This window comes from Chiloscyllium plagiosum, unplaced genomic scaffold (assembly GCF_037043375.1).
Source record: "Chiloscyllium plagiosum isolate Xiang-an unplaced genomic scaffold, Cpla_swu_hap1 HiC_scaffold_2, whole genome shotgun sequence".
Lineage (NCBI taxonomy): Eukaryota > Metazoa > Chordata > Chondrichthyes > Orectolobiformes > Hemiscylliidae > Chiloscyllium > Chiloscyllium plagiosum.
The window spans coordinates 27,945,023-27,960,543 of NW_028270140.1; the positions used below are offsets into that span (position 1 = coordinate 27,945,023).

The following is a 15,521-nucleotide window of genomic DNA, read 5'->3' on the forward strand; positions in this document are numbered from 1 at the left end:
TGCACACTGTGCACATCAAAAATTCAAATGAAGTGGCACTGTGTATTAGGGAGCCAACATGTACAAAGTCAGTAAATACCAACCAGTCCCAGGAGACAATGGACCCCCTACCATTATGAGCACTTGTAAAAATAATACAGAGCAGAGAGTTGAAAGTTTGATTACCACAAATCACATCCACGGTGTTCACTGCCACTTTGAAAAGCCCCATTATTTTCACGTGATTAATTCCTGATTTCCTGAATTTTAATTGCATTTTTACTGGCTGAATTGCAGCAAAGTTTCTTCCTGGCAAATCGACAGGGACGTCTGGAAAACACTTTGCAAGTCAGGGGCATCTGTTGAGGCAGAAACAGAAACATTGATGTGTGCTGGGATTTCTACCAAAACAGATGGCATCCCTGCTAACCCTAGGGTGGGGAAGGTTCAAAATTAGGGGCCATGTTTTTAAGGTGAGAGAAGAAAACTTAAAAAGGACTTGAGGGGCAACTTTCTTTTATATGGAGAGTACTTTGTGTGTGGAATGAACTGCCAGAGCAAATGATGGATGCAGGTACAGTTCCAACATTTAAAAGACATTTGCATAAGTATCATTAAATCCCAGCAGTGAGTCAGCAGGCTATGTGGCTCATAGAGTCCACACCGACTCTCCCACCTCAGAGCCAACACCCTAATCTATCCGTGTAACCCTGCATTTGCCATGGGTAATCCATTTTAGTTTGCACATTCCTAGATACTATGGAAAATTCTTAGCACGACCAATCCATCTCACTGTACATCTTTGGACTGTGGGAGGAAACTGGAACACCTGGAGAAAGACATGGGAAGAATATGCAAACTCCACTCGAGCAGTTGCTTGAGGGTGGAATCAAACCTGGATCTTTGGCATTGTGAAGTATATGTGAAGTGTTTGAAGAGGAAAGGTTTGAAGGGATATGGGCCAAAGATACGCAAGTTTAATTTGAGAACATGGTCAGCATAGTTGGAATGAAGGGTGTGTTTCCATGCTGTATGACTCTATGAAAAGGTAACCAAGAGGACAGCTGGCCACTTGAAAGCCAGCAGCTCCCCATTGCCAACAGTACAACTGGGGAGTGGTCACATCTGTTACTGATACATTTTGGAATTCATCAGGGTTGATCATGGAATCCCTAGGGAAAGATGAGTAAGAATGGGATGGGGTTTATGGTAAGTCTGAGGAGATGACTTTGTCAGAATCCCCTTCTTAATGCTAGATCCCTTGATCAGGTTCTGTGAATGAGAGATGCTCACTTCCAGAAGATCTCAAACACACCTAACAAGATTTGTTTCTTGGGCTTACTGCTGGGCATGTCCCCACCCACTCTGGGCCGAATACAAGGAGTTGTGAGAGGATGCTGTTTAGAGTACACTAATTGTGAAGCCTGTCCAAGACCCTCCACCCCTCTCCATCTCAGTCAGGGAGAGCTGACAGAATCCCCACTCTATACCTTCTTACACTATCAACAACAACCTTTTCTCACTTCTGGTGAGGCATTATGTACTGCCTCACAGCTCAATAGCCAGTAATCAGGGAAGGCACGGAGTGTACTTCTAATAGATCATTAATTTATCCCAAGAAATCGAGAGGTCAAGGATGGCAAAGGAAGAGTCAAGATGGATCCTGTGAAGTGCAACAAGGGAATGAAACCATTACATATCAAAGTATTTTCGAGCAGGAGTCACTGAACTGATCAGAATGATCAGAAGCGAGAATCTTATTTTGTTCTCCCCTCACTAACTCAGAAACATAGTGACCAATGGCAATTCTATAATTGCTTAAATTACCGAGTTCATGCTTTTATTTTTTGTGTCAATGTAGTTTGTTAGACATGAATGATTATTATTAAAATAATAATTAAAATAATAAAATAACAAAATAGTTCCTTTGAACACAATACAACCTCCCCTTTGATCCATTCAGTCTTGATGATTCTAAAGAATTTATTTTCAACAAAGACATTCTGGTTATCAATCCAACCACTGCCTCACTTTCTCTCTCATGCCCACAACACTCTGAGATCACTCAGTGAAAGAATCGGTGCAATATTTATTCCATAAGCAAAGGACTTCTGAAAACTCACAACTGACAAAGACACCCAGTGATTTATTAAAAGATCGCTCTCAGAAATGGAATAAATTCCATATATGAATACATAAATCACCTAACAAAGCATTGAGAATGAGATATTGAATAAATTATGCAAATAATGTACCAGCTGATTTTAGAACCCATAGCAGTCGCAGAATGATTGCACAGTGTTTACAAATGTATTTTTTTGCAGTAAAAGAAATAGCACTTCTTTCTCATTTTTTTGTTTGTTTATTTTGTGAAGACAATCAAAGGTTGTCTCTGCCTACTTTCAGGTTTAAGTTATATTTATCACTTTTTGAATTTATTGATTCTCTTGTGGGGTTAAGAAGAAAAGTTCATATTGCTGCCATTTCTGCTAAGGATGGACAGCTGTATGAGCTGGACACGCAGGATCAAATGTGTCTCTCCTTGAATCGTGTACAAGCACTTGTGTGAATGCTTGTTCTGTATAATAGACCAGAGCACACTATACACAGGTATAACAGATCAACTGTGACTTCATCAAATCTGAAGCATCAAAGTTATTTATTTAAATCATTTACGTATTAAGATACTGACAGGAATTTTCTAAGAAGATTGAATAGACTCCCACCATCATGACAGTGCTTAAGAGTTTTCACAATGACACTATACTTTTGACCCCAATTAAACTTTATCAGAAATAGTCTTTAGGGATATTCACCTTACCACACATGTCATCACATAACACTCAAGATGCTTGGCTTCTTGAATGTGTTTGGTATATTTTTCTGAGTGTAGATCAGGTTGCCACATCCATTTCACACTGAATTCTTCTAAATATTAAATTGTGCCAAAGAGCTGAGAGTGGTTAATTGTGATTGTTAATTGGCTATGAAGCTGGAAACCAAGGGCTCCTTTGCTTGTAACTGTTTTTTTTCTGAGTAGGTGTGAAGTAAATTTGTATCTGCCATCCAAAATCTACAATAAGTCAAAAAGATATTGGAGGACTTGAAATAACAGAGGGACAGTCTAGCAACAGAAGAAGAAAAACAAATATCATTTCAAGCCATCTGGGATATTTATAAAACCACAATGTGAATTCATTTAATTGCACCTTCTATTCTCTACTCAGCCCTTTCCTGAAAAAAAGGGAAAAGTCTGTCAGTATTTCTGACCCGTGTTTCTGTCTTCGAAACAATACATTGACTGCATACACTGCTTTACACTCTAGCAATCATCCTTAATATGTATAAGATGCAACATCAGTAATCATTAGCAAATATACCCCCTCCGTTTCCTAAGTGGCTGGTAATTCTCCAAAGATGTGAAGCAAATTAAGTAAGTATGTGCAAGTGGGTGTATGTTGACCAGATTTCAGGGCTTGGAGTTTAATGATGCTGTGCCTCTAATGACAGTGAGAGGATGTAGGTGCAAATTAGATCAGTACTGCCAATTCTCATGCTACGATTTTGCAGCATACCCAGAATGGAGAGTCTGGTGCAAATCAGAAATGTTCCCTCAAACTCAAGCTAATGCGAAGTGAGATCATCCTCAAGGTTGCCAAAGAATGCAATGCTGGATGGTACCCTTTGGACACATTTTCTGGCACTTTTTATGATTGGAGTAACATCATTACCTCTATTGTGAATCTCCTTCACTCCGGGGTTCATCTATTTCTTGTCTCTGATTGACTGCCCCTGTGAGTCTGGTTAGTTTAAATACCTCCATTATGTACAATCAACTGTGTTTATGTAAAGTAATAACCCACTCTTTTCCTCAGTTCATACATTGTTAAAACCTGAGCGCGCACACACTCTTACATACTCTCACACTCACGCAGACCCTCTCCCATACACATGCTATCTCTCATACGCACACACACACATATATACAACCCCCACTCTCACACACCCTCTCACAAGCTTATACTCCATCACACCCATACATACACTACCAAGCTTTCACACGCATGCAAACACACACTCTCACGTGCATGCACTCTCTCTCTCTCTCTCTGTCTCTCTCTGTCTCTCTCTGTCTCTCTGTCTCTCTGTCTCTGTCTCTCTCTCTGTCTCATGCATGCACATACACATATAAGTCTATGGGGTGAATTTGTATTGCAGAATTATATTTGCAGATACGTTCAAAGAGCATTACAGCACAGGAACAGGCCCCTCAGCCCTCCAAACCTGCACTGATCCAGATCCTCTATCTAAACCTGCCACCTGTTTTCTAGGTATCTGTATTCCTTTGCTTCCTGCCCATTCATCTATTTGTCTAGATACGTCTTAAATTATGCTATTGTTCCTGCCCCTACCACATCCGCTGGCAATGCGTTCCAGGCACCTACCACTCTCTGTGTGAAGAACTTCTTCCCTCTCACTTTGAACTTGTGATCTCTAGTAATCGAGTCCTCCACTCTGGGGGAAAAAGCTGCTTGCTATCCACCCTGTCGACATCTCTCATGATATTGTAGGCTTCAATCAGGTCTCCTTCAACCTGGTTCTTTGCAATGAAAATAATCCTAATCTATTCAACCTCTCCTCATAGCTAGCACCCTCCATACCAGGCAACATCTTGGTGAACCTCGTCTGCACCCTGTCCAAAGCATCCACATCCTTTTGGTAATGTGGTGACCAGAACTGTATGCAATATTCCAAATGTGGCCAAATCAAAGTCCTATAAAACTGTAACATGACCTACCAATTCTTGTACTCAATACCCCGTCCGATGGAGGAAAGCATGCCGTATGCCGCTTTGACCGCTCTACTGACCTGCGTTGCCACCTTCAGGGAACAATGGAGCTGAACTCCCAGATCTCTTTGTACGTCAATTTTCCGCAGCACCTTTCCATTTACTGTATGATTTGCTGTATAATTCCATTTTGCTCAAAAAATGCAAAATGTGCAGATACTCAATGCTGGTGGTCAATATGTGCAATATTTGTCAATTCCACTTTGGAAATCGAACCAGTCTGACTCAAGCTTGAGATACAGACAGACTTTGATCTTACACCTTTAATGCATTGTTTGAGCTGAGATGTCATCTTTTGTTATAAAACCTTAAGTTATCTTGAGAAGGTGACTTAAAAGAAGTTCTGGGCTTTACATATTAATGAATTGAAACCTCATTCTAAAAGACAAAAGACTTAACAATCCAAGTTTGTTCAATATGTCACTGTGTGACACTGTAATCTTTTGCTATAAATTCTGTGTCTTATGATCTTATACTCCACAACCACCTGACAAAGGAGCAGCACTCCGAAAGCTAGTGCTTCCAAAGAAACCTATTGGACTATAACCTGATGGGATGTGATTTTTAACATTGTCCTCCCCAGTCCAACACCTGCTCCACTACGTCAATGCTGGGATTTGAACTCTCCACATCTCCAGATTAATAGTCTAGGGCACAAGATTACTATTCTAACCACTGTGACAAAAATATTCAGATGACTTGCAAGATGGCCCTTGGCTCTTCATCTGGGCATCCCATTTAGTGTCAGCTGTATCTCCGGTTAGTACTCCCACTTCAGAAATAGATGCTATGGAATTGAGTGCCTTTCTGGGATTGAGCAGAAAGTACACAACAGTACTGAGAGAATGTTGCACAAATGGAGTTGTATAGGGTTGTACAGCATGGAAACAGACGTTTTGGTCCAACTCGTCCATGCTGACCAGATATCCAAAATTAATGTGCTCCCATTTGCCAGCATTTGGTCCATATCCTGCTAAACCCTTTGAATTCATGTACTTGTTATAATTTCAGTGAGACATTAAACACAGGCTGCGCCTACTCTCTTAGGACAGATGTAGTATACCCCAAGGCACTTCCTCAAAGAAGAGCAGGGTGTTCTCTTGATGTGCCTGCCAACATCCATCTCTCCGCTACTGTCTCTAAAAGATAATAGCTTAATTAGTTTAGTTGCTGAATGTGGGATTTTGCTGCAGTCAAATTGCCCGCTGCATTTCCAGTATGGTAGAAGTTAATGAACTTCAAAAAATATATACTTTATCTTGAGACTGTGAAAAGTATTGTCCAAATGCAAGTCATCAACATCTGGCAAATGCAGAAACTCTGTAGCTGAACCTGGTCACAGAATTCTCCAGCTTGTTTTCCAGAACACGCTGTATGTTGGTAGTTGACTGGTCACTTTGTTTGTGATTTCAGTCCCAACTGTCTGCCTTCCCAACTGTAGGAGTAAACGTGGCAACTTGTGGAACACTGATCAGGAAAGATAGAAAATCAAAGAATTTATTACGGCAAAGAATGATCTGGGTGGGATTTGTTATGAGCTGCAGAAGAGAAAATTCTATTGTCTTTCCAAGTAATTTCCTTTAGTAATTTTCATAGAAATATTTGTCCCAGGGAGCAAGTCCTACCAGGTAATGAATGCCTGTCCAGGGAGATCACACACTTCCGGTTAAATCACATTCATCCTCTGCAAAATCCTATTGAAAGCACATTCTCTTAATTTCAGAAACATGTGCTATCAGAATAATGTTTGGGATATCTTAAGTTATAGTACACTTATGATATGCAAAACCTAATAATGCTCAGAACAATTGCAGAAACAGGCCATTCAGCCCAACATGCATGCAGTATTGATACTTCACACAAGCTGCTTCCCAACTTACTTCATGTCGCCCTGCCAACATATCCTTCCTTCCTTTTCCTTTCTCTCTCTTGTGCTTATCTAGCTTCTCCATTAAAGCATCAATGCTATTTGCTTCAGCTGCACCATGTAGTAGCAAATCCCAGTCTTCTCCCTGCAATTAACTTACCCATTAAGAAGATAGATAGCTCTGTATATCTGGATGTTTGTATTTGTGACCTACGCCCAAACTATATGACATTGGGAAAACATTTTAGATCTATAACTTAACCAAAATCTGACCCCTGACCTGAAGAATTGGCACCATTAATGTTTGCTCTGCAAAATGAATGCTGTGCAGGCTAAGAGTGTAATACACGCACATCAATCTATTTACTGCTATCTAGCCGCTACTCTCTTTATTTATGTGTCTGTTAGTGTTGAATAGGATTGGGTCAGTACATGCAAAAGCTGTTCTGCGCTTGGAAATACCAGAAGGAAATTACTTCAAGATGAGTTTTTGAGAAATTGAAAACAGTTTTCGAATCTGAGCCATCTGAGTAGTATTGGATGGTGTGGACACCAGTCCTTGGAGGTGCACCATCTTTCAGAGATTTATGTAAGCTTTTCAATAGTGTCAGTTCTCACCAGCCTCAGATCGGCACATGAGCTCGTGGAGAATCACAACAAGCTGCTACATGCCTGTGATCTTGGCTTGCAGTTTTGCATCAATCCAGGTTGATACATTGCATCCAAAACAGCATCCTTCAGGGCAGTTTGTAAATGCTGTATGAATATAGAAGGGAGAGAAACACCTAAGATAATGACCAAAGCTAACTTCATACCACAATCCCACTGCCAACCCGCCCCAGTGGTCAGACTCCTACCATCAATAATTTATAGCACGCTCCTGTAAAAAAAAAAGTGACCGTTGCAATTTTCAAGAGTTGTTCTCCTGAGGATGGAGAAGGTTAAGAGGAGACTTAATAGAGATTTCAAACCAACTCTTGACCCTTCTGCCCTTGCAAATTACTGCCTCATCTCGAACATTCTTTTCCTCTCCAGCGCTCTTGATCATTCTTCCAGCTTCCAAACCCGTGTCCATCTTTCCTGGAAAGCTACACTTCAATTCCCCTAATCAGATTCCTGCCCCTGCCACAGAACCAGATTGACTGTTCACAGAGTCACCAACTGCATGCTATCTCACTGTGATGAAAGTGAATGATCTCACCTCATCTTTCTTCACCAGTCTGTTGCTTTTGAGATGGTTAACCTGCCTGTCCTCTGCTGTGACTCTGCTATCATCCAGCTGGGTGGCACTGCACTCACCTCGTTCCTTCCCTTATCTCATTCTAGCACAGAAAGGCACCTGCAGTGGTTTCTTTTCCTGCTCCCACACTGTGCTGTCTGGTGTTCCTCCACAATCTTTCTTCAATCCTGCTGTTCTCCATCCATGTACTATCCCTTACAGACACTGTCTGAGAACCCTACCACCCATCGCTCAGATAACTTTATCAGAAGATTATGTGTTCAAGCTAAGCTCCAGGATTTGGACGCAACAATTTTGGTTATCATTACTCTCAGTACTGAAGGAGTGTTGCCTTTTTAGGTCAGCCATCTTTCAAGTGCAATATGAAACTAAGGCTTTGTTTGCCCTCTTGGTGGCTACAAAAGAACTCACTGCAATTACTTTGTAGATTAAAAGGTGAGATCTGTTTCACTAATGTCCGTTAGGAATGGAAATTAATATCCTTGCATGGTCTGACCTACTTGTGACTCCAGAGCAACAGCAGTATGATTCACTCATTACTGCCCTTTCAGCAATTAGGGATAGGCAATAAATGCTGGCATAGCCAGTGACGCCCTCATCCATGAATGATTTTTTTAAAAATCCCCAGGTATCTCAGCCAATATTTATCTTTTAACAACATCATGAAATCAATCATCTGCCGTTTATTTTGTGGGATCTTCTGTATGCAAATTGTCTACAGCATTTGCTACATTCCAACAGTGAATACACTTTGAAAATACTTCGCCTGTAAGTGCTTTGAGACATCTTGTGTTCATGAAAGGCACTATATAAATGCAAACCTTTCTTTCATGTAAAGTGGAACTACCTGAGCAGATGCCTAAACATATGTTGAGAAAATGGAGATAACGTTTCAAGTTGAGATAATCTTTCATCAGAAGTGAGAAAACGATCAAAACGTCAGAGATTTTAAACACAAAGGGCCTGGGAGGTGACAGGAAGAACAAAGTATAAAGTCTCTGAGAGGGTGGAGGGCAGGGACAATTGAATAACAAATGATTCCATATTGCAACAGCCAAGAGAGTGGGAACAAGCATAGTTAAAAAAAAACAAGATGTGCACAAATGAGATGTCAATAGCAGCTGCCTGTACGCAACATGAAGGGATAAAGGCATAAAGAAGATAAAACCAAGCCAGCAAAACAAAAGCAAAAAGAAAAAAACACAAAGGGAGAAGAAGATAAAACACAGAACAAAGTGAAGATAGAGATTGTCATTTTAATTCTTCACTTTGATTCCACACTGACCTCCATGTCCATGGCCTGCTACAGTCTTCCAGAGGGGAGCTACACCTTATCTTTTGACTTGACTTTATCTTCTGGGCTTAACATTGTGTTCAACAACTTTTCGATCATGACGTCTGAATCCATCTTATCCTGTGTTTTTTTGTTGTACTCTTTTTGTTTTGCTGACTTGTTCTTGTCTTTGTTTCTTTCTTTATAGCTCGATGTTTCGTAGAGACTGCTGCTGTATAGCTGTTGATGTCTTATCTGGACATATCTTTTGTTTCTTCACTCTACCCATTCCCACTCTCTGTGGCTGTTGCCTCATGAAATCCTTTGTTATTTATTCTCTGCTGGCCCTTATTCTTATCACAGAGCTTCCCTTTTGTTCCCCTTTATTCCTCTTAAAGCTCTGACATTTCTACTTGCTCTTCTAGTTCTGATGAGAGGTCATCTTGACCCGAAACATTAAATCCTTGTTCCTAGATATGCTGCCTGGGCTGTTGAGTATTTCTAGCAATCTTTTGACTTTTTTGTTGTACAGATTTCTATCATCAGCAGCTTTCAATTTTATTTTAACTATCTTCCTATATTGATGGACTTTTGATGGGGAGGGCTTTTAAAGATTATGGGATCCAGCATGGCGAGATGGAGATCAAATAAAGACCAGCCATGATCTAATTGAATGGCAGAACAGGTTGAAGGGTAGAATGTTTGTTTTTTCTTATTACTGTATTCCTAAGCAAACATTTCACACTCCGCAAACCTTCTCTTATCCAATCAACTAGACTGACAGAATAAAGGGGACAATGTCTAACTGTTTTACCTTGAATGTTTTGACATTGTAACTTGTTAGAAGAGTCAGTTGAACTAAAAGAGTAAGTATTCATGCATGACAGAGTGTCTTAAGAAGAGTTTGTTTTAAAAGAAGAGGTAACTAACTTAGTAGCTATCTGGCTCCACATAGAATGTGGTGGTAATTTTATTTTCCAATAGAAGTAACTATTTATGTGAAAGTATTGAGTAAAGTGCCTGACAGACATCGTGCATCCCAAGAAAGATGTGTGGTTATTATAGTTATTATTGGTATAATGTATGGGGGTTATTTGACATCCAGAGTATATTAGGGATGAGCTTATAACTGAGTGCTGAACCCTAAATGATAACAAATTTGCCCAGTTTATTCCTTCCACCATCAAAAGGTAAATCTGCCCTTCTCTGTTCAGCACTGAACCAGGTAACAGTTGATAACAATTGAGCACAAAATCCGAACCCTGATTTAGAAATAATGATCCACCCAGAGATTATACATTCTCATTGCACTGAAGTGCTGTTTCCCTTTACTATTTAATGTTTAAAAAGAATGTTGAAATGCCTGGCCAGTATCATTAATATGTGATAATATTTGTCTGAAATAAAACAAGTACAACATCAATTACACGGCACCACCTCAAGGCACAAAGTAGCCTGGCACTCTAATATGAAAGCTGTGAAATGCTTTTTAATGTATATTTAACAACAAAGACTACAGTGATCAATGATTTAAGATCATTCTCTCCTTTTTGCTTTTGAGAAAATATGCTGATAGAAAGAAATATAACTGTGCATGTTGGAACTGTCATTTTTTAAAATATTTGCTTTTAATTTAGGATGGTTCTTGGTAATTTGATTTGCAGTTTAACTTCAGAGATCTGATTCTGCCTGTTGAGCTGCTGCAACAGGACTGAGCCAAAGTTATTTATGACCTATTTGGAGTCAAATTAGTCATAACTTATGAAAACAGCCTGTAATCAGCCAATACTTTGCAAAATGTGCCAAAATGGGAGTACGGTGGCTCAGTGGTTAGCACTGCGGCCTCACAGCGCCAGGGACCCGGGTTCAATTCCAACCTCGGGTGACCATGTGGAGTTTGCACATTCTCCCCGTGCCTGTGTGGGTTTCCTCGGGGTGCTCCAGTTTCCTTCCACTGTCCAAATAAGTGGAGGTTAGGTGAATTAGTCAGGGATAAATGTAGAGTAATAGGGTAGGGGAAGGGGTCTGGGTAGGTAACTTCAGAGAGTCAGTGTAGACTTGTAGTGCTGAATGGCCTGTTGCCACATTGTAGTGATTCCATTCTATGATTCTACCTATCTTGGGGCAGTCATGAAAGCTTCCATTGCTGAGGGAGACATTGTTACTTTTATTTATTCTGTTAACCAAGAAGTTTTAACACAACAATTTTTGTTAAATAAGTTGCTGTTTTTATCACTGTGTGCTGTTTCGCTTCACTGTTTGAGGAAAGACAAAAATATTGTACCTCCAAATTCTTCCCCCTCCTATGACATCGTGTTTGTAAGAATTATAGTGAAGCTTGTTGGTTTACTCTGAGTCTGCACAGCAAGTGTTCCCATATTAATAAGCAATGTATACTGAGCATCTGCATAAAAGAGATCATTGTGTTTGTAATAGCCGAATCTTAGGTGGTTCATTTCATAGAGTCCCAATGGTTTTCACTGCATTTGCTTTGACATTATTAAACTCTGTCTCTTTCACTAATAGTGAACCTAATTACCACATTTGCATGGCAGAAAAGTTTGCTCTGTGGGCCGAATGGGATTAACAATCTTTGCATGTTGCTTGTGGGCCTCTGCTGCATCAGTAGGACATTTGTAGCATTTTCGCAAATAAGAGTGCTGTAATTATGCGAAATCAATAAGTTTTTTTTTGTGTTTGTCTTTGTTGTTTCTTTGATATGGCCTGAAGGATGCTGCAGGCAAGGTGCTGGACCGCTGGGCTATCATGTCCCGGGAAGAAGAGATCATTACCCTCCAGCAGTTTCTGAGATTCGGAGAAACTAAATCCATTGTGGAGCTGATGGCCATCCAAGAAAAAGAAGGGCAAGCTGTGGCTGTGCCGACTTCAAAAGCAGATTCTGATATCAGAACTTTTATAGAAAGCAACAATCGGACGAGGAGCCCTAGCCTCCTGGCTCATCTGGAAAACAGCAACCCTTCCAGCATCCACCACTTTGAAAATATCCCCAATAGCCTGGCATTCCTACTTCCATTCCAATACATAAATCCCGTCTCTGCTCCTTTACTCGGCCTACCCCCCAATGGTGTCATGCTTGAACAGAGCCTGAGATTGAGGGAACCCAACCTTCCTATCCAGAATGAGCATGTGGAGAGCAGTGAGTCAGAAGTTTCCGTTTCGCCTTTTCGAAATGACCAAACTAGCAGCAGGAACGCCCTCAGTAGCATTATCAACATTGAGCCCAAGACAGAGCAGAGCAGGTTGTCTCCAATCCATACACCAACAGCTCCCACAAATGACCTGGTCAAGACTGACAGCTCTAAAAGTACTGTTCTGAACTCAAAAATTCAGAGAATGAAGAGAATTGGACTGACCCCAAGAAAGGGCAGAGTGGTCTGTAATGCCTGTGGTAAGACTTTTTATGACAAAGGTACCCTCAAGATCCACTATAATGCTGTGCACCTGAAGATTAAGCATAGGTGCACAATTGAAGGCTGCAACATGGTTTTCAGTTCCCTGAGGAGCCGCAATCGTCACAGTGCCAATCCCAATCCACGTCTGCACATGCCAATGCTGAGGAACAACAGAGACAAGGACCTCATCCGAGCCACATCTGGAGCTGCCACTCCGGTCATATCCAGCATCAAATCAAACTTAAGTCTCACATCGCCTGGGCGACCATCCATGGGCTTTAATTCCTCTTCAGTCGATCCTGTTCTTCAGAACCCCCTGGTTTTCCCTCCTCTTAAGACAGTGGAACCTGTCCCTCCATTTTACAGGAACTTGTTGACATCGGGAGAAATGGTGAGCCCTCCAACATCGCTCCCGTCCAGTCCCATAGTGCCCACCCTCGAACAGCCTTGCCCCCCCGAGATAAATCCACCCATGGCTCAGGAATTGGCAGCTGACCTTGCCCCCAAGAAAAAGTCTCGCAAATCAAGCATGCCCGTCAAGATTGAAAAGGAGGTGATTGACACGGCTGATGAGTTTGATGAAGATGACCAGGTGAACGAAAATCATGTCAACGATTGCATCCAGGACGAGGAAATGACTAATGCAAATTGTCATAAAGAAATGAGTCCGAACATTCATATGCATAGCAGCAGGAAAGCGGATGAGGAGAGAAGCCTTGGTGGGTTTGAAGATAAGCAAATGGGAAGCATCACTTCAGAGGAGCAGGAGCATGACCGTGACTTTGAGGATGAATCTGAAGGCTCCGAGTCTAAAATGTGCGACAATCCCACAGAAAATGATGAGCAGGCACACCGAGAAATATTTGATAAGGAGGAAATGTCAAGCAGCAAGCCTGAAGACAAAGACTGTGTTTCCCCTCAACCACAGACTATTAAAATAAAAGAAGAGTTCACTGACCCAACCTATGACATGTTTTACAGTATCAGCCCGTACGGCTTATACAATGGAGGAGGAGGAAGCATTGCTGCCCTGCAAGAAGGCTTCTCTCCTTCAATGGGATACAGCAGTCCCCAGAAATACTCACCAGAAAGTGAACTCTGCTCCAGCCCTGATCCTAAGATCTGTTATGTCTGCAAGAAGAGCTTTAAAAGTTCATACAGCGTGAAGTTACACTACAAGAATGTTCACCTGAAGGAGATGCACGTTTGCACAGTAGAAGGTTGCAATGCAGCATTCCCATCCCGCAGGAGTAGAGACAGGTATTTGCTTTTGACTAATTTATTGTTGAATGTGTTTGAGTTTTATATCTGCTTGTTAGCTGAATGCCATTCACTGAAAATTGTGTTTTCTTTCAGTGTCTTTTTTTCTTGCTGTTTTTATTCATATTTTTCAAAATTAATAATGTGGTTAACTGTGATTTTATAAATACTGAGAAGGAAACTGTTTTATGTGATGTAGGCCTGTGGTGAGGTTCTTTGATCTATTTCCCTGTGAAATGTTAGGGCACATGTTTGTCACAGAACTTCCATAAATTTCTCTACTCTCCTCGGGCAAGTCTGAGATCTACCTCTGGTAAAATGTCTCAGGTAAATCTAGCACCTGACACTTGCAATCAATGCTACTTCCCTTCATTCTGCTGTACAGGTTATGACACCATCAGACAATGTAGTTATGCTGTTTTCAGCTTTCCACTGACAGCCTAATTCCCCACTTTATAACTCGCTTGTCCCTCCAACATCAGCTTTGTACAGGAGGAAGCTATTCAGTCCCTCAAAATCAATTCTGCTGTTCAGTTATATCATGACCGATCTGCATCTTAAGCCTATCTACCCAAATTTGACTCATAACCCTAAATCACCTTACCCTACAACAATCTAGCAATCTCAATTTTGAAACTTTCAATTGACTTTCCAGCTTCAACAGCTGTTTGTGACACTGTTCCAGATCTCCATGAAAGAAATGATCCCTAAATGGCCCTGCTTAAATTTTGACATATGTTCATACATCTACTTTGTTGTTCTGAATACCTCCCCTGGGGAATCTGTACTGCACATGGTCCAACGCCAACATATTCTTCCTGAAACGCACTGCCCATATAAACCAAACTCACCTGTCACAGGAAGATGTGAACTTGCAGTTCTTTCAATTTTTTATCTAGCTTCTAAGTTACTAGATTGGTAACATGACCACTATCAAGAATGTGCTGCTGGAAAAGCAGAACAGATCAGACAACATCCAAGAGCAGGAGAATTGATGTTTCGGGCATAAGCCCTTCATCAGGAATGAGGCTTGTGGGCCAGAAGGTGCTGAGAGATAAATGGGAGTGGGGTGGGGCTGGGGGGAAGGTAATTGGGAATGTGATAGGTAGATGAAGGTGCCGGTGGAAGTGATAGGTCAGAGGGGAGGGTGGAGCGGATAGGTGGGAAGGAAGGAAGATGGACAGGTAGGACCGGTCAAGGGGGCGGTGCCAAATTGGAGGCTTACAACTGGGATAAGGTTGGGGGAGGGGAAATGGGGAAACTAGTGAAATCCACATTGATCCCGTGTGGTTGCAGGATCCCAAGGCGGAAGATGAGGCATTCTTCCTCCAGGCATCGGGTGTTAACATCACCACTATACGATTGTACCTTCAGCATACAAAGTGAGAAAGGGGGAAGTAAATTCAGACATCACACAATGCACATAACAGTGGTCAGATTAGGATTGAGTGGCTGATTTTAGGTGAGTGAAAATAAAAATGTGTCAAGAAAAGACTGAACACTTCCCATCATGGGGAGGGAGAAAATTAATATCAGCAAATCTATTGAGGATTTTCAGAACACCTCCCCATGCCACTCAAAGGAGCAGTTATCAAATAGAATTCGATAGAATTAGATAAGTTCAAGGGTAGAATTCCAGA

The 15,521-nt window shown here is 41.2% G+C and overlaps 1 protein-coding gene across 9 annotated transcripts in view; it reads left to right on the forward strand.

The window, feature by feature from the left end:
* The window catches only part of bnc2 (basonuclin zinc finger protein 2), a 568,898-nt gene that overhangs the window by 483,402 nt on the left and 69,975 nt on the right, over positions 1 to 15,521 (forward strand). For all 9 annotated transcript variants that reach the window (XM_043717596.2, XM_043717632.2, XM_043717585.2 and 6 more), the window contains one exon: positions 11,939 to 13,881. In XM_043717596.2, coding sequence (XP_043573531.1) covers positions 11,939 to 13,881 — 1,943 coding nt within the window. The remainder of the gene's footprint in view (positions 1 to 11,938; positions 13,882 to 15,521) is intronic.